Source organism: Odontomachus brunneus, unplaced genomic scaffold (assembly GCF_010583005.1).
Source record: "Odontomachus brunneus isolate Ranch 3 - 2012 unplaced genomic scaffold, Obru_v1 Obru_scaffold_001, whole genome shotgun sequence".
NCBI classification, from domain to species: domain Eukaryota; kingdom Metazoa; phylum Arthropoda; class Insecta; order Hymenoptera; family Formicidae; genus Odontomachus; species Odontomachus brunneus.
In genome coordinates, this window is record NW_022639451.1 from 401,818 (window position 1) to 429,620 (window position 27,803).

Here is a 27,803-nt window from a genome sequence, read left to right on the forward strand (position 1 = left end):
CCGAAACGCAAAAAATCGTATGTAAAGCCCGGCCAACCGGGAACATCAACGCCGAAGCCGAATATCCATGATGCCAAGGTAATGCTCTGTATTTGGTGGGATCAGAAGGGTGTGATCCACTATGAGCTGCTAAAACCTGGTCAAACCATCACGGGAGACTTCTACAGGCGACAATTGATCCGTTTAAAGCGAGCTATAGCCGAAAAACGTCCAGAATATGCGACCAGACACGAGTCCATAATCTTTCATCATGACAACGCTCGGCCTCATGTTGCTGTTCCGGTTAAAAACTATTTGGAAAATAGCGGATGGGAAGTTCTGGCTCACCCGCCTTATAGCCCAGACTTTGCCCCTTCCGACTACCATTTGTTTCGGTCGATGCAGAACGCTTTGACTGGAATACACTTCACTTCAGAACAGGGTATCAAAAATTGGCTCCATTCATTGTTGGCTTCAAAAGATGAACGCTTCTTCCGCGACGGAATCCATAAATTGCCAGAAAGATGGGAAAAAGTAGTGGCTAGCGATGGACAATACTTTCAATAATGTATTAATTCATTTTATCATTCAAATAAATGCGTTTTTCAAGCAAAAAAACGAAGCGAATTAAGTTGTACACCCAATAGAATCCTCTACTTTTTATCGCATATTCTTGTAGCTTATTTTAAGAAGTTCCTAAAATACTATAATAACGTATTTTTTCATTAAGTATTATTTTCATTAAGTATTATTTTCATTAAGTATTATTTTCATTAAGTATTATTACTTTTTGAGTACTGACATTTGAAAGTTACAGTATCGTCGGCATTAGTATTACCCACGGTGTATCATGCGGAGTTTGCTATGTCAGATTTACCTCTGTGTGTGTACGGTATTATAACCTTCAAGTGTCATCCGATCAAAATACCGATGAATTTTTGTATCTGATCAGGAAACATCCGATGATAAATATTGGTTCATAATTTTTGATCGGTTTATCTGATAAAATGCCATTGTGAAATTTTATTGGAAGTATCCGATAAAATTTAATTGAATATTCTGATATAAAAATTATAAAAATTGATCAGAATTTGACCGGAAATATCCGTTAATTTTTTATAGGATAATTTCTCTCATTGTACGATTTTTACTTGTCGTAATGTCAGTCTCGCGGCACCGGACGTCACGGCAATGAAGTTGTTGATTTAACTAAAAAAGTAGTTGTATAACGGACAAGAGAATGAACTGTTATCAACGAGGTCCGAAAGATAAACACCGTGCCCGAGTTACCCGCCCGGGGACAAACCATTTAAACGAGAATTCAATTTTCTGAAAGCTCTCGACGACTCGAGCACAGCGCGACCGAGACTTATCGGTTGACTAAGTCGGTGATTAGTACTTTCCGCAACAATAGCTCTTTGCCGAACCGTTGAGAATTACGTTCGCCCCTAGCCTACGTAATTACGCGAGAAGCAATGAGCGAAAACGATGAACGATTTTACGTTATCACTCGTTTCTACTGCGACATATACTGCGACTGTATACTTGCACTGAGAGAAAGAAATAATTGGTTTAACTAAAATTATTATATTTAGTTTTTCATTCCAATTACATTTTTTAGTTATTCTAATACGAAAATAGTAGTAATATGTACATAAGATTATTATTATTAATATTATACTAGAATTTAATAAAAAAAATAATTTGTGATTATTTCTTTGTGTGCTTACACAGTAAAAAAAAAACACCAGAACGAGACTAATCATTTTTTGTAACTTTTTAAACGCAAATATAAATCCGATTCCGAAAATGCTCTATCACAGCATAATTTTGAGAAATTTACAGTTGAATTTGCAGAAAAACATTTTCGTATTTTGCCATATTATAATTACAATATATGACGTGTTGGAGAAGTTCCATTGCAATCAAAATTAAGTATGTTAAGCTTTTAGCTCTCAAAAAGATTTTTTTTATGTTCGATAAGATATTTGTTTCGAACGACCTGAGGTGAAGAGCGGCCGGTTCGCTGCGCGGTCGGACTCTCGTCGTCTCTACATCGGTTACGCGACTTAACCTCCGTGTCCTCTTATCCAGGAGCCTACTAAGGTATTGTGAGGGATAGGCATGAACGTAAGTGTTGGTGATCGCGTGGATGAGCCTTATGAAAGGGCACTAACTGCTGGTCTCGGCGCCTCCGCACTGGAAAGAAATTCCCATTTCGGAGGATATGGTCTGGTTGACCAATAGTGAACGCTAAGGCTCGAAGGGCGATATAACGGTCGGCCAGGTGAATGGCAGTATGTCGCTTTACACGGCCCGGGTCATAAATCCGGACGTGCTCTCGTGTGTTCGCGCCGCGTAAAATGCGAGTCCACCTCGGGCCATTCGAAACATTTGTTTTTTTTTTTTGTAAAATTCTAGAATTACATGGTTACAAATGGCTATGAGAGTCGTATTTTGGAAGATTGTTTTCTGGCCAAGATTTAGCCAAGATTTCACAAAGTGGGTTCACAACTTGGTCATCTCTAATATTTGCTATGCCCTGGGCCTCTTTCTCAAGTGACATCATTTTCACTAGGTCTAAGCCTATTTTTGCTGCTCCCCGTCTGGCAGATTCGCTGATCTTTATGGCTGTGTAGATCTTCCTGGTATCTTCAGTTTGAGCTTTCTCAATTATGTCTGGTTCAACTTGGAATTTAGGTGTGATCACGTTTTTATAGGACGGTTCTCCAAATTTCTTTTTAAATTCAATAGCTGCTACAGCTAAATTCGGGAATTGGATCACATCCAAGTCCATATCATGAGGCTTTAGAATACGGAAGAAAGGCCATATATTACCTGATTGCTCTCTTTTCTTGTTCATGGTATTAGTGAATTTGTCTATCTCTTCCAGGATTTTAATTTCACTATGAGCCAATGACTTGTTCTTAGAGTGTATGAAGTCATTTATAGCTTGAACAACAGTCATTGAGGAGTATGATAAAAGGGTACAAGAAGCCATAAATTCAGGATATTTTCTTCTATTTACGAAGCTGAAGTAAAAGAGTTGTTTTTTTAGCTCTGGCAACAGTTTGAAAATTTCTTGTAACTTCAAGAAAAACTGAGGATCGAAGCAAAGCTTTCCAACTGGTACATCCATAGAGGCATAGACTGCTTGTTTTCTATTTTTAAAGTAACCAGCAAGTTGAGTATCACGTATAGCGAAATTTTCTGTAAAATTCTTGTTCATTGTTATTAAGATCATATAACATGTTGCCCTAATGTCATAAGGATCAGTTTCTTTGTCCCGAAGTGTTGTGTTCTTCATTAGGTGATTCAAAATTTCTTCCTGATGGTCATAATCCAGGATCTTCACTTTGATGTCAGGATTTAACATGTAATGATCATAATAATTACAGAACTCTGGACCATAATAACAGAATAGGCTTAGCCAAGCAGTGGCATCAAAAGGATCAAGTTTCAGTGATAGATTGCGATTATTCATCCATATGCTTAAATATAACTTTATAAGATGATTGGAATCATGGGGGAGTTGAACCTTTGGAGCAATGGGAAATTCAGGAATTTGTATTCGCTTGATTTTTGATCTTAATCCAAGCTCAGGAAATTTGTTTACAAGCGTATCAACACTAAAAGGGCTAACAATTCTCCCCTTAAGATAGATGGGATTTCCGAGAATAACAGCTTTATATTCGTACTCAATAGGTAAGCCTTTATATTCTGCAGGAGTTGCTACAGTGACATATGGAGCAAAACTATCATTGAGAATTTGTGGCAGCTTAAATTGATCATCGAGTGGCCCCAATGGAGGTTTGTATATGTTGCTGTTCATTGTTCGAAATTAAAGACTTAAACAAGAAAAAGGATAAAAACGAAAGAACTTTAAAACAATTGAAACGTAAGAGAATAAAAAAAATAGTTGAAGAAACAAGCTAATAAAATGCAAGCGCGAACAGAGGGGCTAAAAGTCGCTCACGGACTTACGAGCGAGTGTGGCTCGCGCGACTAGTAGTCGTAAGCGCAGCGGAAGGCTAGGTTCCGTTCTAACTGTGAACTATATCTGTAGTACTTGAGATATCGCTAAAAAGAATGTCCACGCAGTGGTGGAAAGAAATACAGAGTTGTTAATCCGAGACGACTTCGCGAACTTTCTTCTCAGCCATCCAGCAAAAAGTCGAGAACTATGAAGTTGCCAAAAGTATCCTCGCCGGACAAGCGTGTCCGTATAGAGGGCGGCCAAACGTGCTGCGAAATAGACACTCTGAGAAGGGCCACGAGCCGTCACTCGCGCTGGCTTATATAGCCGTTGAGTTAGAAATTGACTGCGAGCGATGGCTCGACGAAGCCGTCGCCACGTCGCGATGACGGCGCGAACTAATGCCGAAAGGTGGACGCTCTCGAGTATCGTGGCGCCCGGTGCACAGTCGCACGCCGTACTTTGTCCGTACGGAACAATATTCCTAATTAAATATGATATTTATTAGGGAAAAGTTGTGAATTATGTTATAGACGATTTACCAAATAATTTAATTTATAATTATGTTTATTTATTATGTTTATAATTATATTTTTAATTATGTTTATTTAAACTTAAGCGTTTATTACATCGGTGAATACTAATCCAAATCAAAATTGATAAATCAAAATGGTGGATTCAATATAGTGAATATCAGAACTTAAAAATGGCCGGTTGTTATAAAGATTTATATACAGATGTCTTTTATGGTATTTAATACAAATCAGTTGTAAAAATTAACAAATTCAAAATGGAGAATAAAAGAATTAAATTATGTTTGAATTTTAATAATCTTCTAAAGGAATTTTTCACATATTACTTAATTCAAATTTAATATTTAAATTTGGATAAATTATTTAAGTCAAATTGAAAGTTATTTAAATTATATATGCATATATATATATATATATATATTTATTTATTTATTTATTCAGTATAAAAAAACTGTAGAAAATGACTAGCCTCATTCTAGCGTTCGAAGGTCATTTTTTGTTGAACTGTGTTATAGTTACAAATATCAAATATTTTTTCTTAGTGTATCGTAATAGAGCAGTGTATCGAATAATAAATGAAATTGGGCGATTCCGTCATCTCCGATGACGAAGCGCACAGGTCGATCTTGTCGGGATTATACGTCCGAATTGCGTCTCGTTGACTTCAATCGATAATTATTAAGCGCTCTGCGCCGTGATGCGCAATTGAACGCGTTTAATCATGCGAGCGTCTTCATTGTACGGCACTATGTAAACGCTATACTCGAGGCGAGGAGGGTTATTACATTCCGCTCGCAGAGGGTGAGAGACATCTCTCTCCTTCTCCTGCTCTCTCTCTCTCTCTCTCTCTCTCTCTCTCTCTCTCTATTGCTCTCTTGGTTTGTGATCGCTGTGACATGCAATGGCCAACGGGCTCGTCAAGCGCGTACCTCTGAGATACGACGTTGATATTTCGTGATATTAAAACAGCCGTGACAGTTTGACATATTTAGCGCCTCTCGTGTTAACGAATCCCACTCCGACGGAAATATATAATTGTAATTGTCGTGTGACCGTAATTACGGCTAACGCTTCATCGACGCGTGATGTAACCTTAATTTGCGAAATTAACCGGAAACTCCGGCACGAATCGAACACTGCTGAATTTGTAACAAACGAGTCTTTAACGATGCAATTGCGTGTTATGATAATTATAAGTTGACATGTAATTAAAGTTTGTTGCCGGCCGCCCTGAATATGAAATTTAATTGAAACGAGGCCGATTGTAATATATTTTAATATTTTAACGATGCAAATATTGTAACTTGCAATTTTGTTTCTTGTATATCTTGAGTATGACACAATCGTTTTCTAACGCGATGTTTTGTCTCTGTTTAAGATATTTTGCTCAAACAGTCAGCTTTACGACTTTACAAATTCGCGAGAAGCTTCTAGTTTTCCTTTCAATCATCAGTCTACAACCAGCTTTTACTTGTAGGCGCTTGACGGAATTTATCGATAAATTACACGAAACTTTCCGAAGCGTTTTAAGTTGAATTACTTTGTTCGAGCGTTGGATTGCTTGAGCGATTGCTGTTCTCTCGACTCGTTATCTATATATTCCAATTATTTTTTTGTTGTCTTTGTCTATAAACTTTAATTATTTCAAAATAATAACGAATTATTTTTAATAATTATTTTTAACTTTCAAATAATGGAATGTGTATATTGTCCTTATGTAATACTGATAATTAATTAAACAGTTCAAATGATTCTCTTAAGTATCCAAGATATAACAGAAAATAATTTATTATAGTATCATCGATTTCTTCTGTTACTCTACCAGCGAGTTCTATTTTAAAAATAATTAAAAGTTACGAGATTTTTTTTCTGAACCATGAGAAACAGAAATGGAGTCAAAAAGCCTAAACTTTTTGAGAATTTTTGTGATAGACTGGTTTTGTAAACTTTGTTCCCGAAAGAAAACTCTAGGACATTATTATAAGAGATATTCAAAATATTTGTTTGGCAGCACAAAATATTGATTTTTCCATATTTTTCAAAGATTATTAATTTATAATAAAAAACAACATAGCAAAAAAATCTGACAAGTTTCTAAAAAAATACTTAGAGTATTTTAAAAAAGTACCTAAATTTCCGTTGATATTAATAGTAGTTTAGAAAAATAAATAAGTAGTTTAGAAAATAGTAGTAGAAAATCATTATTTTTTTATAAAAAACATAAATCTTGACTTTTTATTTATTGTAATTATATAACTAAAAATCTAATGCTTATTTTTTTTACATTTTTTCATGTACTACAAAACTCTATAAAAGTAAAAAGTTAAGAAATTTCAAGGAAAAAAAGAATAAATGAACTAAAAATAGTGCGTTATTGATTGACTCATCATGCTAAAAAAAATTAAAGTAGTTAAAATAATTCTATCGGGTATTCTAATGTTAATACATTTTTATTCATCTTCGTTAAGGCAGCTCTCACAATGAATTTTTCTTATTTACTGTTGCTATTTTCGTTAACCTTTGTTTGATTTTTGCAAAATTGCGTAATTAATAGTTCGTGTGAAATTCTAGTGACAATATTTTGGAAGATTTAAAAGAATTGACTATTATTAAAGCTCTAGATTTACGGAGAAAAATTTACAGTGTAAAATTTTGTTTTATTGGTCATTTGAATTATAAAGCTCAAGCGCGATATTGTGTCTACAGGGACTAATACATATATGATATTTCGATAAATTGTAATATTTTTGTTAGGTATTTTTAGTATATCACTACTTAATAAAGTACTTTTTTGTATGTAGAATTATAATGTCAAGCTAATTCAGTCGTTAGTTAATTATGAAGTATTCTTATTATGGTAATTATTGAGGTTAACTTTACATATTACTATACACATAAATGGCGATTTTCGATATGTCGAATATCAACATCGACTCTCCGTAAGTCTCTGTAAGTCTGGGGCTCAAAGTATTAAATATGACAATAATGGCTGGTATCTTGTTTTTATTATGTATGTTTGCACGACATAATTATATATTACATTTCATTCGTTTTTTCGCATGAATAAGATCGAAAGTATTAAAAGTAGTAATACTACTAGTTCTTATACTGCTACGACATTTTTATATTAGGCTATACATCTTAATTTAATGCACATATATTCTAATTTAATACATACAAAGCCAACGAAGTCATTGGAAATGATCCTCAGAATACATACACGTATGTAGAATGATGAAAAAAAATGGGGCTATGTTTTTTTGGATTCATGATGTCGACAAATAATACAGCTTTATGAAGTTTGACCCCAGTTTTTTCTAACATTCTATATTTATCGGCATTGACATAGGAATACATTTACGGCTATATTAAAATTTAATAATAATATTAATTTTATATATATATATATACATATATATATATATATATATATATATATATATTTAACAATCTGTGTGCAAATATGATTTACTGGAACGATTTTTCTTTAACAAGTTTTCAATAAAAAGTTATGATTGTAAAATTAACTTGTAAATTTATTAATTTATTGTAAAACTTAAACGAAATCGGAATATTAAGAACTATACTTTAGAGTTTTTGTTTACAATAATGTTTTCTTAAGAATTAGAATAAATATTGAGCTGTGAGTACTTTTTAACATTACGAATTTCTTTAAGAAACACTACACCAATTCAAGTCTTACTTCATAATATCATTGAGGCATTATTTTTACGAATACCAGCAAAAATAATAGTAATCACTCGCAATCTTCGTCCATTAGGATATTATATGTAAATGCACTATTATTACTATAAGCTCGAGTTATTTTATCTTTTAGACCGTTGCTTCGATCTACAGTTGAAACATGAAGATTTCGATTATTTGTAATGATCATGATACGAGAATTTGTAAGAAACAAAATAATTTGAATTTACATTACTTTTTAACGCGCAATAAATTCAAACTTCGAAGTACATGACCGGTTTTGGCAGCTTTTAGGAATTTTGCTGATAATAAAAAATTTCCCTTTTCTCCGGACGATTCGAATTAGGAATCACTAACTTATTTGTAGATGTAATTTTGACCGTGATGTCCATAAGATTTTTTTTATATGCGTTGTTTGATAAACTCTTGAAAATCTCCTTGTCGCTCGAAATACTTAAATTTTATAAATCAAACAATTCTTCTCGTTTTATTTTGTATAATGTTTAACAATTCTAAATGAGTTTATTACTGCGAATGTTGGTAACAACCAGGAGAGAATGTGAAACTTTTGTTTATAGAACTCGATGTCCTATTTGCATCAAACTGCTTGTTAGAAACTTGTTAAATTTATAAGGAGCAAATAATACCTGATTCTCGCGATGGAAACTTGTCTACCTCGAGACGAGCTAAATTTGTTTGGATAGATATGATATATTTTTAGGATGTAATATTTTTTGAGGCGTAATGATCTCTCTGAGGGGATTCAAAATTCTGCAAAAATTGAAGAATTGTTATTCATGTAATGATATATGCATTATTAAGATGCGACAAAAACTGTCTTATTATTCTTATTGATATAAATGTGTTCATGTATCTTTAATTCTCATGCATGGAGAAACTTTTGCAGCAAAAATTACGTTAAAAATATATTTCTTTCTACAATGTTTTGTAGCAAAGATTTGTAGGAATTATCGTAGAAATAGTAAATATGACGAGTTACCAAATATCAACAAATACACCACTAAGAATTATAACACAGATTGCAAAAATGTACCATCGATAAAATAATTTGCTAAGCAATTTAAGTTGTAGGGGAGATCGGAGCTACTTAGCAAAATTGATTATTTCTGCTATTTCCTAACAAGTTTTGCTATTTCCTTACAGAATTAAGCAAGCAAATTTTTTAAATACATCAAAGATAGTTTTGAGATCCCTGCTTGCTGCACTCGTTAAAGAATAATAGAAATAATCGATTTTGATAATTTATTGCGATAGCCAACTAGTCCCGGTCTCTCCTATAGCTTTTTTTCGTGTTGCGCAAAGATATATAGGGTGTTTATCGTAACCATATTCATTATTTTTCTCACCAGTTGTAATAATTAGGCAGGGAAAAGTACTAAATAATCCGTTTTATATGGTAATAAGCAATAATAAAAAAGCAATAAACAATAATAGAAGTAATAATAAAAATTTTGATAATTCTTTTTTATAAAAAAGTCAAGGTTTTTTTACTTTTTTAAATGGATCCATATATTTTTTTATTCGTGGTATTGTAAAAAAGGATTAAAACATATTCTATAGTAATTTTCATTAAGTTATTTTTACTAATATTTAACAGCGAAAATATATATAGAAGGTACGATAATATTTGGAATGCAATGTAATGAATAATATCAGGTGATACGTTCGAAATATAATCTATTTAAACTTTCTATATTTATATTGTAATTGTTGTTATAAATGTAATATAACGTATTAACGACTGTATCAAATGTAATTGCACAAAAATTGCAAAATTTTTGCTTTACTGTATATAATAAAAATTTTAGTTATTTTACATTATGCAACAAAACGTTCAATTACAATATTTTTGTGATAAAAAGTCAAATATGCATAATATTTTTAAGTAAATATATAGCAATTTCGATCGTAATCTCTATATACATGGTTCATGATTATAAAAATTTTGCTATAATTTTTACTATAACATTTTCTATAAGATATCTTCCTATTGAATATGGGAAATACATTTTGAAATACATCTAAGTAATTAGTATTGTATAAAATGTTGATAATTTTTCACCAAAAAGTAAACAACATTCTCGAAAAGTTTATTAATTAATTTATTTTCTGTAGATACTTTGACGTGAGCGGGGACGATGAGATTCTGCGTAAAAACTTCTGTTTCAAAGAGAGTTTATGATGACCAACGACACAAGACTGCCAACTTGGTCCCCAAAGTTGGCGAACAGATTCGTCCCCGTCGAAAGAAGACCAAATCTCATTCCACGGATATTATTCACTCGTTACAAGTTCAAGCGGAGTTTCTATCAAGTGGTGTCACTTGGATAAGACATTTCTTTAAACGAAAGTTACATGGTTACGTGAAACTTTGCGGTCCTTCTTGGATTTCATCACCGGGGGATACGGACTCTCGGAAAAACTGTCTGCAGTTGAATCTCTCGCTTTAAGTTTACTCGCAAATAGATTTTTCTTTGATTTTTCCGCGCGGTACCTGTCATATCTCCTTTCGCGACGTTTGGATTTCATCGTCAGCTCAAACAGCTTCATGCAGAAAAAGAGAGAAATAGACAAAGAGATATATAGGGAAGGAGAGAAATGGAGTGAGGAGGGAAGGTGTGTCGAATCGGGAATAGTATTTTTCGATACTTAAACGCGATAAGACGTCTTGAACAATTGAAAACAAAGAGATGTTTGAGTTTTCGCGCTATGAGATTCGCTTGCGCGCTCTCGGATGATAATATCTTCGGTTTCATGAAAATAGTGGTTTACGTTAGTCACGTGACGTGGCGGATGACATACAGGAAGTGCCTTAGTTGCGAAGCAAATGTGAGAATTATGAAGGCCAGCAGGTCGTGGCTCGGCGATGCTGCCTTGGAATTTCGCCGATCACCTCCGTGCATAGCCGCTGGTTTTTCTTCCTCTGTGAAAACAGACGAAAATCTTTGATGAGCGAGAGAGGGAACGAGCGAGAAAGGGAAGTGCGTGCTTTGCAAATTTTCTCCCGCGATATTACAAATCTTTAAGTCAGTTTATCAGTGTTCTATACGATTATTACAAGTCATTGTGCACACGATATTACGTGTATTGGATTTTCATAAAAAATGCACATATATAGTTATAGGAGTCGGTCGTATTTAGGGGAAAAAGGTGCCGTCGATTGGCGAGAAAGGACCACCGACGATAGAGACCCTACAATAAGAGACAAGACACCGTATGTCAACGTTTTGATTGGCTGCGCCATGTTTGGATTTTCGCTTCCGGTTAGGATAATCAGCTGAGTGATAACATAAGCAGCGGTTCTTTTCAGCTGCACTGGCTGCACTGCTGAATTGGTGCAATAAGTTAAAGTGAGACAAGTATACTTCCGGTTTGGACCCAAACATGACGAACATAATATCTACAGAAGACAGTGTCTAGTTTCTTATTGTAAGGTTTTTACACCGACGAGGGCTTAGACGGCGCTAGTCTTTTTAGTTAGCAGTCTTGGTTTCGCAAGCAATAGGTACAGACGTATCATAAGTTTTCTTGTAGTTCCGTTCCCTTTGTTCCGTTATACTTTGTATTCTGTTCTAGTATATTTTGTATTCATGTTTTAATATATCATTTTGGGTCAAAAGTCCGTTTGTCACGATAATCTTTCCGCTGTAAACTCGGAAGCAAGATTAATTTTTGTTCGTTAGTAAAATCGCTTCTAGCTTAAGGTCGAAATCTTACATATATATTTATTTCTTAGTATTATGGAGGACTGCAAGTTATCGCCCGTCAATTCTGACCGGCTTTGAATATTTTATATATCCCCAGTAGACTGGTTTACCCTCTTTGCTGACTAAAAAAATGAAAAGATGGGCGATCTGCCTTATATACAGTCATTCTCCGAGATTGAGGACGGCTCACGGATTTTACGGCCCATAAAGCTCGCCCTACACTCTGACATAAGTCTGTTCTTACCCGAATCCAGATTTCACGCATATACGTGAGGCATAAATAAACGTCTCCTTAATGGTTCGTGGAAGATGGGAGCCAGTATTCGGTAATATCGATGATTGACGAGGAAGATTTTTTGAAAGCTTGGATTGACGGAACGACGTTGGCATAGAATCGGCGGTTCGTAAAGACGATGGAATATTCTCTACATGGTGCCGTAATGAAGCATATATGTGTAAAACATATGTACATGAGAACTAATAAAAACGGACGAAATTAAGAACACTCGACACGTAAAGAAAGCAATCTTAACTTTTAACCATAATCTCAGTATGATGCTAAAAAATATTATAAATAGTATTAAATTATATATAGCATATAATATTATTAAATAACATTAAATAATAAATAGAAACATCATATGAAATAGAAGACATCATATGTATTAGGTTGATGCAAAAGGTTTGACAATTTTCTTTTAAATTCTTAAAGTTCAGTCATCAAAGGATTTTATTCGAGTTCATTTCATTCGTAAAAATTATACAAAATATTTATAAAAATATTTTTTATCGTTATGGAAAAAATTATGTGACCTAGATATTGCAGTTAAAAAGTGCAAACAAGTTTTATCTCATCCAAGGTTTTCTAATAATGTGATTTTTAAGTTTCAAAAAAATTGATTTGCTTTATTTATGCAGATTATGCTTATTTATGCTTTATTTATATAATTAAAAACATGAAAACGGAAGCTAGCAATTTTATGCTAAATTTAGCTTGCGGTATTATATCTGAAAATAAAGAAAATTTATAAATTTTTATCATATCTTGAACTTAATTGAAGAAAAATAAGGATATCAAAATATGACGAATTTTAAAAATGTTGATAACAGAAAGGTGATTATCAAAACATCATGTTAAATAAACACAATTATCCTACCTTTCTTGTATTTCGTACATACAGGGTGTTTACGAATTCCATCGACAAACTGACAGGATGTATTCGTGATCAATAGAAGATCAATTTTTCATTATGTTTATTTGGTCAGATCTGCCTCGCTACGGAGTTATCGGGCGTAAAAGTCAGTGAAAGTGAGATTATTATCAGTTGCTTCGCAAAGACAAGTCTGAAGCCGTTATTATTGTTTTTCTTTTGTTTACATCACGCTATGTTCCTTGTCAAACAAGAAGTTTTATCGTAACGTTTCATGACTGCACTGACTTTTACGCCCGATATCTCCGTAGCGAGGCAGATCTGACTAAATAAACATAATGAAAAATTGATCCTCTATTGACCACGAATACATCCTATCAGTTTACCGGTGGAATTCGTAAATATCCTGTATATATAAATCTTATATAAATGTTACTTTGTTTTACTATATTGAAAAATCTAACCATTATTGAAAAATCTAACCATGTGCGTGTGTGTGTGTGTGTGCATAAATGGAAATCTTTCTGCGAACTTTTCATATATTTTTAAGCTTCTTTAAATTTAGTTGTGAAGATATAGCAGTATTTTGTGAAATCTTTCTATAAATTAGATAAACACAATTAAAACTTTAAATGCTCAAGCTTTCCAACAAAATCAATTTTGTGTGTATACTTAGCTTTACATACATTATCAATTAATTAATTAATTTTCACGATGAAGTTAATTTGGTTACTAACTAGGACATTCGCTTTAATTTCGTTTCCTATTTTCTTCGTACACGACACTTTGACGAACCTTTGACATCAGCCTAGTAATGTTCGAGGAGTTTCGTGATGTTACTATCGCGTATGTACCGAACCGTCCGGTAAATGGGACGCGTATGGGATGAAGTTGTTCGAGGACCCGTAATCAGAGGAGAGTTAATGAACGAGCTGTACGCTAAATGCGCGTCCGTTATTCGCTCACCTTCGATGACGTGTATCATGATGTATGCTGGCTTGGCGTTGCTCGGCAAGCAAGTGTAGTTCGCGCCGTGCGTGAGCTTCATCTTCTCCACGATGAGTACCGAGCCGTTTCTCGTCCGTTCGACCTTAACGCCGGGCTCGTTGTCGTAGTTTATCATACGGTTCTCGCGGTACCAGAATATGTAGCTGGGCGATTCCGCGGCCGCCATCAGCTGACACTCCAGACGTAAGCTGGAGCCTTGTTTCACGTGGAGATCCGGTCCTCCCGGTATCATCGAGTACGCCTCGGTGATGTTTAACCATACGAATCGCTGCTGTACTGGCTCCGTTTGTATCTATTTCATCAGAACACCACAAAACGTATAAATTTCAACGTATGAAGTATATAGGATATTCTAAGTTGAAGTGCAGATACATACTTAATGATCATATAGGGAATTGAATTTTGAACAAAAATGTTTCCGTAAACATGGGTACAAAAATGTTTTATTAAAAAATTATCGTGAAAAAATGTTAAGAAATTATATTTTTTGACGCATTTTTTTCAGTCATTTAAAAACAAAGAACCGAATGAAAAAAACGTTTTAAAACAAAAATTATAGAGCATTATATTTTAAATTGAATGAGTACATTGCGATTTGATGAATTGTGAACTGAGCAAGTCAGAGACAAACATACACATTGAACGTTTAAGACTTTTTGTGAAATTTTTTACTTGAATTGAACAGAAGTAACTCTTAAAAAATAAATTTAATTCCCATACAAAATTAATAAGAAAGAAAAAAAATGCAGTCTTTGTAGAATGCTTACAGCAATTGTTCGAAGCACCCTTCTTGCTGGCGTGACTCTTGAACGTTCAATATGTATGTTTGTTTTAGTTTCCTCAGCTTATAGTATGTCAAATCGCATTCATTCAATTTAAAATACTTTATAATATTTGTTTTAAGATGATTTTGACTTATATCTTTTGCTTTTGACTGATTGAAGAAAATATGTTAGAAAACGTCATTTATTAATATTTCTCTACAATAACTTTTTTACGGAATATTTTCGAACCTATGTTTACGAGAATTCTTTTGTTCAAAATTCAATTCTTTAATTGTTCAAATTTCATTTCTCTATATAATCACCTAGTATTTGTACTTTAGCTTGAGATACACTGTACATTGCTACACGGAGAAGACAGTATGGTTAGTCCGCACATAAATCTGATTGCACTAACCAGATTCAATATTAAATTTGGTTGGCATAACCAGATTTATGTGTGAGCCAACCAATTTTCCGTGTAGTATATTAACACATGTCTCGTCAAGTGATCGATAAATACTGTAGTTGCGTTAATATCAGCTGATCAGAACGAATACGTTTACTATTGTCTGACCATGATCAGTCGTTACTACTACTGTCGAACTAGCACTGACGCGTGTACCGTAATAAGAAAGATCGGTTGATGCGTTGGATGATTGTTCCAATATAATTTCCTCTTTATTCTTACCTTTTTATATAAATAGTTTCTCGAAGTATACAACTAAATTAAGAATATATAAAGCAAGTAAGAGCAAAACGCTAATATTTCTTTTCATTAATAAAAAATCTTTTGTAGGAGAATGGAAGAGAAGAAAAATTATGTTAAGTACGAAGGATAGTTATACAAAAGTACGAAGGAAGTTATTCATTGATCGTCGTCAGAATTATACTCGTTGGTCGCGGCACGGAAAAAATGGTTTAATTGATTTCGCAAATTTATAATTTGCTGGGCAAAATTAAACGTTATAATTAATTACAGATTTACTAGTCATCAGAAATATGTTATGACGCGTTACGCTACAGCTTACCTTCATTAATATAAATAATACTAATATAAATTAATATTAATATAAATTATTTGTATGTATGTGAATATATTTACGTCAGCTTCACATATATTTACGTTACAATATGCGCTCACGGAAAAAAAGGATTTGCTGCAGCAGCAAACTAATTTGTTATATATGGGCAGTTCAAAATGGGTAGCAAACAAATTCGCTATGTTGGCTAGTTTTTCTTTGCTGCAGGAATCTATTTCCTTGCTATGATAACAAGGAAATCTGCTTGTACAGCAAGTCAAGTGACTAACGCAACAAATTTGCTACAGATGGACAACTAAACATAATTTATTACTTTAGCTATTTTGCAGGAGCAGATTTTCTTGTTATTTTAGCAAGGAAATTGGTTTTTACAGCAAAGAAAAAGTGGCTGACATAGCAAATTATGTTTAGTTGTCCATATTTTTTTTCCGTGTTAATGTACTAAAACAAGTCCTTTATTAAATACTTTTATTAAGTACTAAATTTCAAATATCAAACTTTATTGGGTAAAACCACACATTTTATGCAGCTTTCCAACTTGGTCACTGTAATATAGCGAACTGGCTGTCCGTATATCAAAGTATAACTGGCTGTAGATTTCGCTAGGTTAGCAAGGTTTTTAGTTGTAACAGCAAATCTTTTTTTTTCGTGAGTATTTAACGTAGATTTGATATTTGTTTTTTATGCACAGATACATAGAATTCTATATTGGTATGAAAAAAATATTATAACTCAATGTAGACGTTAGCGATGAGTTCGTCCGGAACAAACTATCGCGATTGTGGTACGCTCGATATCAACTCAAGATATTCCAAGAAGTTTTCGAACTTTCCAAACCAAGAGTCTCGGAATGGAAGATATGATTGCAAAGTTTAGATTAATAAATTAAACTCCAGCGTGCCGTGATTTACGGAGAAATTAAGTGGTAATTTTATTTAAAGAAGATTGAACGTTAAGCGGATTCTTCATTGTATAATTTTGTACGTGAAGTGAGCGATCATTCCTTAGTTGCTCTGATAAAATTGCTAAACTCCTACTATATCTACTTACTCCGGACATTAATTAGTTATGTTCATCCCAAGAGAGATGTAGTATCTAATGTACATATCTGATGTTTTTTGCAAATGACGTTATTTTTATCGCAGCGTAGATACGTGCGTATACAATCTTTTCTGTTAAAATATCAATTACGGTGTGTCTTCTTATTGAAATTATATATAGTCGTTACCTGACATTCATAAAGGCCCGCATCTTCGTGCTTGACATTTTTTATTAAGAGACTCCAGTCAGGCACAACGACGAAACGCTGGTCTATGGAGTGAGTACCCCAGCCCACTGTAAGTAGTTGTCTGTCTTTCCGCCTGATCCAAGTTACCTAAAACGCAAATTTCATTTCACGATTCATTATATTCAGTATTTTCGTAAATAAACAGAACGAATTATTTATTGATTTTAGATCACCAATTTTAGTAATTTTGGTCTGTACTTCGAGTAATAATTTTTAAAAAAGTTTATAATTTGTACTATATACTTTTTATTTTCCTTTTGTGTAAAAAAACAATTGAAAGTGTAAGGCATGTTACAACTGATAAAGCATGATAAGGCATGTTACAACTGATAAAAAATAATTAAAGAAGTCAAAATTATTCAAACGGGCGATAACGGATTAATTATTACTACATGGAGAGAATATCATAGTTATTTTCATATAAACTTTTTCAATTTACTATATTTCTAGTAGTGTAAAAATAGACTGTTAGCAAGACCTATTTTGTTAAGGAATATAGAAAATTTCGTTAGAAACATAATAAATTGTTTAAAAGCACATTTTAGTCTCTAAAATTAAATAGTACATATAAAATGAAAGGATAATCAGTAACTGCAGAATGTTGATCCATTTTCCGGTTTAAAAATTCTATAATAATTTTTACTATAACATTTTTCTCCTAAAGCATTAGCAATTAGTTTTAGGGGGATGGGATAAATTTACATTTTTTAAACCTGCGAGGAATATTATGATAAACGGTGGGCAAAATCAGTTGAAGATATATACAAACACGTGGACACTACGCGTGCGCGCAAAAGAAAAATAGAAATTACAATTATTATCTGTTTGGTTTGCGCGCTATGCGCATTTTCTGCTGATGTTTATCTCTGAGTATTCTGTGGTGGTATATGTGTGTGTGTGCATTTCTGTGAGCACTTCGTTATTTATTCTGATATATTAGATTACGTACAATTGCAGCAAAGTGTCCTATATTTTACCAAGTGAGTCAATTATCATATTTCTGAAGCACACATATTTTACAATTCTACACGGAAAAAAAGGTTTGGTTGAATTATCTGGTCAAATATCTGGTCAAATCGAATTACTAAAACTGGTGATCTAAAATCAATAAATAATTCGTTCTGTTTATTTACGAAAATACTGAATATAATATTAATATAATAAATCGTGAAATGAAATTCGCGTTTTAGGTAACTTGGATCAGGCGGAAAGACAAACAATTCCGATTGAAGTAACCCAATTTCTGTTTAAGTTAACAAGATGTTTGGTTGACTTAAACAGAATTCGGGTTACTTCAATCGAAATTTCTGGATCGTTCATATTCAACCAGATATTTGGTTAATTCAACCAAACCTTTTTTTCTGTGTAGCAAACGCGTTGACTACGTAATTCTGGCTTATTCAGTTTTTTTATTATAAAAAGATAAACGTAGGATGTAAATTATTTTAAAGTGAAATTCTAGAAGACTAATTCGAATCATTTCGCATTATTTATTAGTCTAGCCGAGCGACCCAGTCACCTTAACTAAATGACCCAGATCGTACGTATTACTTTGCTGGCACTCGATTAAATTTTCAACTTTGCGATACTCGCGAGCAATGGGAACAGAAGTATCTGCTTGACAGATCTTCTGAAATATCCGGCGGTGCTTCGCTAGAAATATATTGCGTGGGTCGTGCTCGGTTGACTTTTAAGATAGACATCGGCGGTTATTTATGGAGAAATGTCACCAAGATAGAAATAGATCTTTCGCTGAACCTTAAGAAATTCTTGCGCGTCAGCGAAAAGTCATTTCTCCGCGCGAGCGAGAATGTTTACATTAAATATTTCACCTTTCCGACGTCTGACGAATTAGATACTTTTCGTATTTTTATAAAAGAATTATTAGAGAGAGATAGAGCGCAAAGACGGGTAAGATAAAACATCTTATTTATTTTTGTTCCCATATAATAGCGTGACAATCATATACTTTATGTCAGATAGCTTTTGATATTTGCATTTATAACGAAACTTTAGTAATGTAATATGTATTCTGTTATCTATCTGCTATTATAACTCTCTGCTCTCTATTCTGATATGAATTATAAAAACTCAGAGATAAGTACAAGCTTAATTAAATTTACTACTTATAATAATTATAAGTATATACTGTTTTGTTTATTGTAATATAAGGTTTATAAATTAATATTTAATTAACTATTTCGTTCAGCTGTGTGAATACGCGAATATGTATTTAATTAACTATATTTAATTAACAAGTTTTTAATCTTGAAAACTTGTTATTCATCAACATTGCGGGCATGATGGAACATGACGAAAGGGACTAAGATGGATTACGATCTATCATCATCTTGTCCTAATGACATTCTGGGTGACATTAATCTAAATTACAATACAGAGATCTGTAATTGTATTTTTTGCAAAATTAATATTAATAGAAATCGTTCAAAAAGCTAATAATTTCACTTAATTATTATTATTTATAATTGTTCTCTGTTTTTATTTATATTCTTAATACAGACATTTATATTCTTAATACAGACTAACTATAGTAGTAGGTTTTATACAAATAGTTATGTTAAATAATAATTTAATTTAACTGTATTAAACTTATATTAAACAAGTTTATAGTTTTTACGAAATAATTTTGTGCCTTTTTGAAATATTAATGTTATTTATTTTTATGTTTACTGTTTTTTAATTTTTTATGTGTATATATATATATATATATATATATATATATATATATATATATGTTTCATATTTCAATGAATTATATTACTTTTATTTGAAGTTCCATCTAGCCTGCACTTTTCGGGCAAGTCGAAAATCCACTTTCCCCTTTGTAATTATTGCTAAGAAAATAAAAAAATAGATTTTGTTTTTGCTGAATTTTCAGGAAACAGTCCAAACTAAATAAAACAAAATACTCATCATTTTTGGAAAAAATATATTTCAACCTTTTTTTGATTTTCGAAAAGTGTTCCATGTTATTTGCTCTCTCCTATTTTATTGTACATGATGAAAGAAGCGTTTCAATTTGGCCAGACATAAATGCCCCTTAATATCTCGACAAGTCGCATTTTTACGATGCCATCTCTTCGTCGATTTTGTTCGTATCCTACATTTTATATTTACACGCGTCTACACACTTCAACTTTTACGACGTAAAACTCAACACGAAGTACGCACGTTTGTAGTATTCATTGTCAGGCAGGTAACGTAGCGCGCTGACGAGCGACTTCACGTTTAATGTTTGTATTTCGTGACGCAAATCCGGCAAGTAATGGCTGAAGTTTCGGTTGATATTGAGGGACGGGGAATTGGTGAGCTAGCAACTTTGGAGTTATTCGGCCGATGTTGGACATTAGATTATCGTGAATGTCGGGTGGTTTATTAGACAGCGGCGGCAACGTCCGAGACATGTTACTGACGTTAATCGACGATAGGGTTGCTGAATATTACCGCTATCCCGGAAATTTTTCTATTCTTTTTTAAGTTAACTTCGCCGATTTCACTTTGTTTCGTTCCGCCGATCGATTCTACCCGCCCTTTTCGATGTATTTGCCGAATTCAAGTCGTCGTGGAAATAATATCGCATTTGCGAGCGACCACCGGGGAGTGTCTAGTATGTGCAAATCGCGGAGGATTAACGATGCTTTTAGGAGATGCGCGGTTTCCGGTCGGTTCGATCCAGCGATTCTGATGAAATTAAGCGGATTCGGCGATTACGTGCGATGCGCGCGCGCGTGCGCGTTGAAGCGAATTACCAATGGGATGTTTCAATAATAGGAGCAAATTCAATATTGACGAGCGTAGAATAAATAATTCGACGGATAACGAGTAGCGGTTGCGACGCGACGCAATGAGGCGTCGCGCACGCATATCCGTCGGCGCGTAAAAAGCTGCACGTAGACGTGGAATTGCGAAGTTTCGAGGAATGCCGTCGCGACTCTTTCATTACGATTCCTCGATCGTAAACTTTCCTGGAATACGGTACCTTGAATGTCGCCACTTATCGTTCCGATACTCGTATTCAACCTATATATTCAATCAACTGGTTTTTTCACCCTTATTTATTTTATTCAGTCACGAAAAAAATTGCTTAGTTAGTTTAATATAATATGCTAAGTAAAATTAAATTAAACGTTATAACTAAATAAATTTGCTAGTGTAACAAAGATATTAGATATAGAAACAATTGTCTATCCGCTTATAAAGCAAATCTATTTTTGTTAATACCCGGGTAGAAATTTCAAGTAGAAATTCAAAAGGATTTAGACAGTCTTTCCTTGCTTCTATAAAGACCCAATAAAGACAAATCCACTTAAGTTCTACACAGAGATGTAACACTTTTACAAATTAACGTCTATACTTGTAAATCTGACTATCTTGATATGCCTAACTCCGGAAATGACGAATTAAGGCTCTCTGATATAATAAATTTTCAACCTTTTTTTCTTGCCGTATACTTATTACAGTCTTTCTTATAACTTTTATTACAATCTTTTATTACAATTTTTCTTACATGTAATAGTACTTTCATATATAATATTATTATTATTATCAATGTCAAACTTCTTTTTTTATTTCTCTTTAGCTATTTATCCATTTATATTTCATATTCAAAATTACAGAAAATTTTTGTAATACTAAAATTTATATTTACCTTATAATTATCAATCATTAACTATTAATGAACAATCGTTTCTTCACTGGCACAATTTTAGAAACTGGCTAACTTACTCCTGACTTAGATTTATTAGCACAAGTTTCGTTTGGGGGACACGTCAATATTAATTCATTACCTACCTACGAAATTCAATTTTGTCCATATCTGGGTTCTACAAAGCTATACGTATTTTGAGGGATCCATGTCAATGTTAATTTATGGTCTATTTATGAAGTTCTATGTAGAATTTGCCTATCTTGGCTATAAATGGCCTTTGTGGAGGTCTTTGTGAAGTCTATTTTGGGGCATCGCTGGCTAAAAACATATATATAATATATTAATGTTTTATGGTAGAAGTGTACTTCCATTAAACCTGATTGTAAATGTCTATAATAAGAAATATGTTATCCGTTGTGCAATTTAAATTTGCCTTTTTATGTTAATATAAATATATGTATTTATATAGTATATTAACATAAATTATATATATTTTTATATGCATATGTATTTACATTTATAATATTTAATTATACTGTTTGAATGGTTGCAGAGTAAATATTTGAAACATTCCAATGAGCATTTTTGCTTTAGCTACCTTCTATTGCTGAGACAACTGATAAAAATACGTATAATTTATGTTAATATACTATATAAATACATATATTTATATTAACATAAAAAGGCAAATTTAAATTGCACAACGGATAACATATTTCTTATTATAGACATTTACAGTCAGGTTTAATGGAAATACACTTCTACTATAAAACGAATTAATATATTTCTTCAATAATCTCTAATTATCTCTTGAATAATTGGATTGATTTCTTTAATAAAATAAATGGATTTGTTTCCCAAACTTTAATTAGCTCAAAATACAAAAAAATTTGTTGTAGTAACTAAGATATAATAACGGATAGAAATTAATCGAAGCAGGTTCTAAATATGTAGTGTCTTTAGCCAGCGATGCCCCAAAATAGACTTCACAAAGACCTCCACAAAGGCCATTTATAGCCAAGATAGGCAAATTCTACATAGAACTTCATAAATAGACCATAAATTGACGTTGACATGGATCCTTCAAAATACGTATAGCTTTGTAGAACCCAGATATGGACAAAATTGAATTTCGTAGGTAGGTAATGAATTAATATTGACGTGTCCCCCAAACGAAACTTGTGCTAATAAATCTAGGTCAGAAGTAAGTTAGCCAGTTTCTAAAATTGTGCCAGTGAAGAAAATGAACGATTGCTCATTAATAGTTAATGATTGATAATTTTAAGGTAAATATAAATTTTAGTATTACAAAAATTTTCTGTAATTTTGAATATGAAACATAAATGGATAAATAGCTAAAGAAAAATAAAAAAAGAAGTTTGACATTGATAATAATAATAATATTATATATGAAAGTACTATTACATGTAAGAAAAATTGTAATAAAAGATTGTAATAAAAGTTATAAGAAAGACTGTAATAAGTATACGGCAAGAAAAAAAGGTTAAAAATTTATTAAAGTTACTATATACTTTACTATATATATACTTATATATACTATATATATACTTTACTATATATATATAAACAAATATAACAAATACTCTCGTAGGAATCAAATTGAAAAACGCGATAACCTGATTAATTAGAGGCGAACGTAAGAAGCGTTGGTTGCAAATTATTACACCTAAAAAATATAATCTTATCTTTACTGCAAAATCCTTTTATGTTTTGGCCTCAAGAGGATTCTTCTAAAACTAAAACGAAAATATTTCACTACCCGAAAAAGAACTCTAATTGCAAAGTGCTATTTCCTGTAATCCTCTATTCTATTATATTCTATTAATTATTCTCTATTCTATTAATAAGTGAAAACTTTCACCGAAAGAGTATTTCTCTTCTAATAAAGAGGAATAATATTGTGCTTAGATGAGATTATGTTCTTTTGGTACAGAAAATGTAAGTTTGGTGGGAGAAGTACATGACGTGTACGTTAGACCAAAGTATTCTTGATGCGTACATTTCCAGTGTCAAATATTAAAAATTGAGCAACCAATATCTTTCGTTTGACTCTACTTGGCCAGATACTCGCATTCTTTAATTTACTTTATTATTAATTTATTTTGCTTATTATTTTATTATTATTTTAATTTTATCGTATTTTTAACTTCTCCGTTATGAATTACATTAGAAATTAAATGTAGGTATTGTTATATCAAAAAATTAAAGCAAGAGTTCAAAGAGCTTTTCCGCGTGTCGCTTACACGTCCTTTGATTAAAGACTCTTGTAACGCAAATCAGCGCTGCGACGAAACCACTTTATGCATAGATATGCGCCACACGCGCGTCGACGGAAAAACAAAAATAAATACGCGACCCAGACACGCGGTACAAACGAACGGACAGGCTGTAAAATTAATTTTCGATATATCTCGAGTACGATTGCAAACGCGATGGCCGACGAATGGCTCGTTATCCTTCCTTCTTCCGTCCATGTTTTTCATTAGCTCGCGCGTGCTCACCAAATATTTATTTTCATATATATATTGCGCATATATATTTTCTGGAGAAAATGCAAAGAGGCTACATAATGTTGCATCTTGTGGCATTTGGAAACTGTTCTTTTTCAACAAAGCAATTAAATAACTTTTTTTAATGTAGCAGACAATTTATTAACATAACTTATATTATATAAACAATAAGTATCTAATAAGAATACAACGACAGAGAGTAAAGTTATAGCAAAATAATTTACACCACCTCTTTGCGTATTTATTACATTCGCCGGTTAACACGTTGATGATCATTATCGGCGACTAGTAATATGACACTACTCTGTCTTAATAAGTTACATATATGGAGAAAAAAGACTGGTTGAATTAATTAGTTAATTAGTTGAATTAATCTTTATATGACATATATGTTTTGGGTAGTTTAATCTTATATACATTGAGATTGTTTTTGCCTTCGCATTTTATATTTCGTTTATTTATTTCTTTTATTTACATTACATTAAAATATTAATAAAAATCTATATAAAACAATAAATATATTGTCAAGTGTCTGTTGAATAGAATTATGTACAGAAATGATCGCAAATATTTGCTTAAGTATTTCATTAAATATAAAGAGAAACGCGATGAAAACGTGAGGTTATATGAAAATCGTAAATTTACTGAATATAAATTTAACATTTTATGGAATTAACACTTTAGGATTTTCTTGTCATTATTTAAGTTTTTAAGAAAAAGAATGTTACATATTTCAGTTCGTCATAGAGTATAATTATTTGTATATACGGAAATACATCATTTTATTCAATCAAGAGGCAAATAAAGGAAGCATGTGTTTACTCTTGACGTCGAGTACTGTCAAATCGATTTTTTTATGAATTTTCGGAGAACGAATGATCTTATGAGTCTCATACTCTAGAACAATAATTCTTAAGCCTAGAACAACTCAGAACAAAAAGATCTCGGTTGGAACAAGAAAGATAGTATAAGTTTACTCTTGGTCCGATAGACTGTTTGTCAAAAAACTTTTTTTTAGTTTTTCGGGCTTATAATTAAATTTATTGATTTGTGCTTTTGGAACAATGTTTGGAACAACTAGAACAATCTATATCGGTATCGGAATGCTTTATTTTCAAAAAATAGGGTGCCAGGTCAAAAACATTTTTTTCATTTTTTGGACTTATAATTCAACTTACGGATTTATCCTTTTGGAACAATGTTTGGAACAACTAGAACAATCTATTGCGGTATCAGAATGTTCGATTTTCGAAAAGTGGGGTGCCAGCTCAAAAAATCATTTTTTTTGTTTTATTCGAAAACCGTTTCGATTGAAGCAATATCACTTTGGAACAATGTGGTACAAAGTCAGAACAATCTGGAACAACTTTCAAAATTATAAATTTCAAAAAGTGGGGTGCCAACTTCATACACTCCGATTTATTCCCTTCTTCGACATGCGGGGAACGATGATTTACCGGCATAACTGCCGCATTTAAAAAGGATATGTGCATTTGTGCGGAGAGCATCCACGTATATAGATACGTGACGGAACGTCAAAGTAGCCGCCGTAGCCACCGCCGGCCGTCCACGTGTCGCGCGTGTCGTAACAAGCCCGTGTTATCGCTCGAAATGACACGTCCGTCGCGAACGCGTCGCGTCCGAATGCAGTTTGGCCGCGCGGGAAGACAGGAAGAGTGGAGCGAGGTTCCACCGCCGACGTGACATGAATAAAAGATCAAGCGCGTGTTCCTCCAGCCACTTCCTCGGCGAGCGCGCGCGCCGATATTGACCGTCTTCCTTGATGCTCGCTTTTCGATATCGTCCGCCGAACTGCCCGACGAAAGCCGTAATTAACCCTTTGAGCGCGCTCCCCCTTCCGATTGTTTTCAGATCTTTGTGCTCGGGGCCCCGATGAATATACAGATCGCAGCGAAATATTTTTTCCTCCGACCGGTCGATCGAGCGACTCGACGGAGCTTTCTCATTCGCGGGAACGTAAAGATAATCCGCTAACTCTCTTCTGTGCCATTTTATGCTTCGCGTGTGTTTCCGTTTCAGGCATTTATTTGCAGCAGGTAACCGAGATAATGCGAAGAGTCACACGCTGTCACAGCATCAAGTTACATATTGCAAGATACTGTGTGTGTATGTTAGATTCGAGATGGAGATGATTGATCGGAAGGTAAACATCTTGCCAGAAGAGATGATTAAGAAAGGAGAGAGATGTGTATCGAAACGCGGAAGTTTTGCGTGGCTTAGTGGTAAGAGCAGTCGTGAGAGTCCGATGAGCAGAAAAGATTTCTCCGGTTTCGAATCATAGCCCAGTAGTAACGCTCTCGCTCATGATATATTTCCCCTTTCATCTTAGATTTCTTTTACAGTATCAGAAGTGAGATCGCGTTCGTGTTTCCTCGGATAATTTCGAATTATTAGGTGCACAAAATAATTCGGTGTTTTTTTCCTTTTTTAAAGAAATTGAGCCTTTATTTATAAAAAAATAGTAAACATGTCAATGTTCAAGATATATTCAAAATATGTGTATAGCTATAGCTATAGGTCGGGAAAAGACTGCAGATTGTACGTTTGGACTCTTCCACCGTTTGAAGTCGACTGAAGCGCCGAGCGCACACGGACACGACTACTAGCTGTGTGCGTTAACCTCTCACACCCAGTAGCATGCTGTAAACGACCCAAAACTGACATCACTAGTTGGTTAGTTCATTGGTAAGCAATCGCTCGCTAAATATATATTCCCCGGGTTCGACTCCCGCCGGGCCCCGAGTTTAACGTTCTCTCACTCCTTGATATATTTTTCTCTCTTTCATTTTCTAGATTTCTTACAGTGTACATTCTCGTTTCAACGCTTTAACGTCACTTACTAGTGTAGCATAACCCGAGTCTATCTGTTTGGGAGTATGCGGGTTGCTGGCGTACAAGTTAATTTCTCATTGCATAATATTTAAGCGCCAAGGGTTAATGATGTCGGTAATAAATAACGTTCTGTAACACTACCCGCATATGAAGGGTCGTACCGCAATGTCAGTGTAATTAACCCTTTCGCATGTTCACAGATGATACAGATGGAATTATCCAAAATTTCGAATAAAAACAGTTATAAAGGTAGTTAATAAAGGCAGTTGAGTTATGAACGATTGTAGAAAGAGGATTTCCCGCGAATTTAAGCTTCGGAGAATAAGTGACTGAGATCTATATTAACACTTTGCCACTCTTGAGGCAACGTTTAGTTCAACTCGTCAAACTAATCGATATTTTTATTCACCACACTGTAAAACATTGTTGGCAATATTGTCTCTTATAATTCTAGACGGAATTTTTATCTTATCACGGTTCTAGGAATTCATAAATAAAAATCAGTGAGTCCTCGGCACACCTCTTTGCTTCGAGGCTGATAGCTTCATAGGTAATTTATTAATATTACATTTATATAT

The 27,803-nt window shown here is 33.3% G+C and overlaps 1 protein-coding gene across 2 annotated transcripts in view; it reads right to left on the reverse strand.

Annotated features, from left to right (window-relative positions):
• Window positions 1-7,483: 7,483 nt before the first annotated feature.
• Window positions 7,484-27,803, reverse strand: part of LOC116852679 (neurotrimin-like) — a 209,288-nt gene continuing 188,968 nt past the window's right edge. Inside the window, exons 4-6 of one of the 2 annotated variants that reach the window (XM_032833292.1) lie at window positions 17,113-17,259; window positions 14,039-14,372; window positions 7,484-11,137 (exon numbers count right to left, since the gene is read on the reverse strand). In XM_032833292.1, the coding sequence (XP_032689183.1) occupies window positions 10,992-11,137; window positions 14,039-14,372; window positions 17,113-17,259 (627 nt within the window). In that variant the 3' untranslated portion in view covers window positions 7,484-10,991. Of the gene's footprint in view, window positions 11,138-12,813; window positions 12,930-14,038; window positions 14,373-17,112; window positions 17,260-27,803 lie in introns of those variants that run through there. The other variant, XM_032833362.1, reaches the window with a different exon arrangement.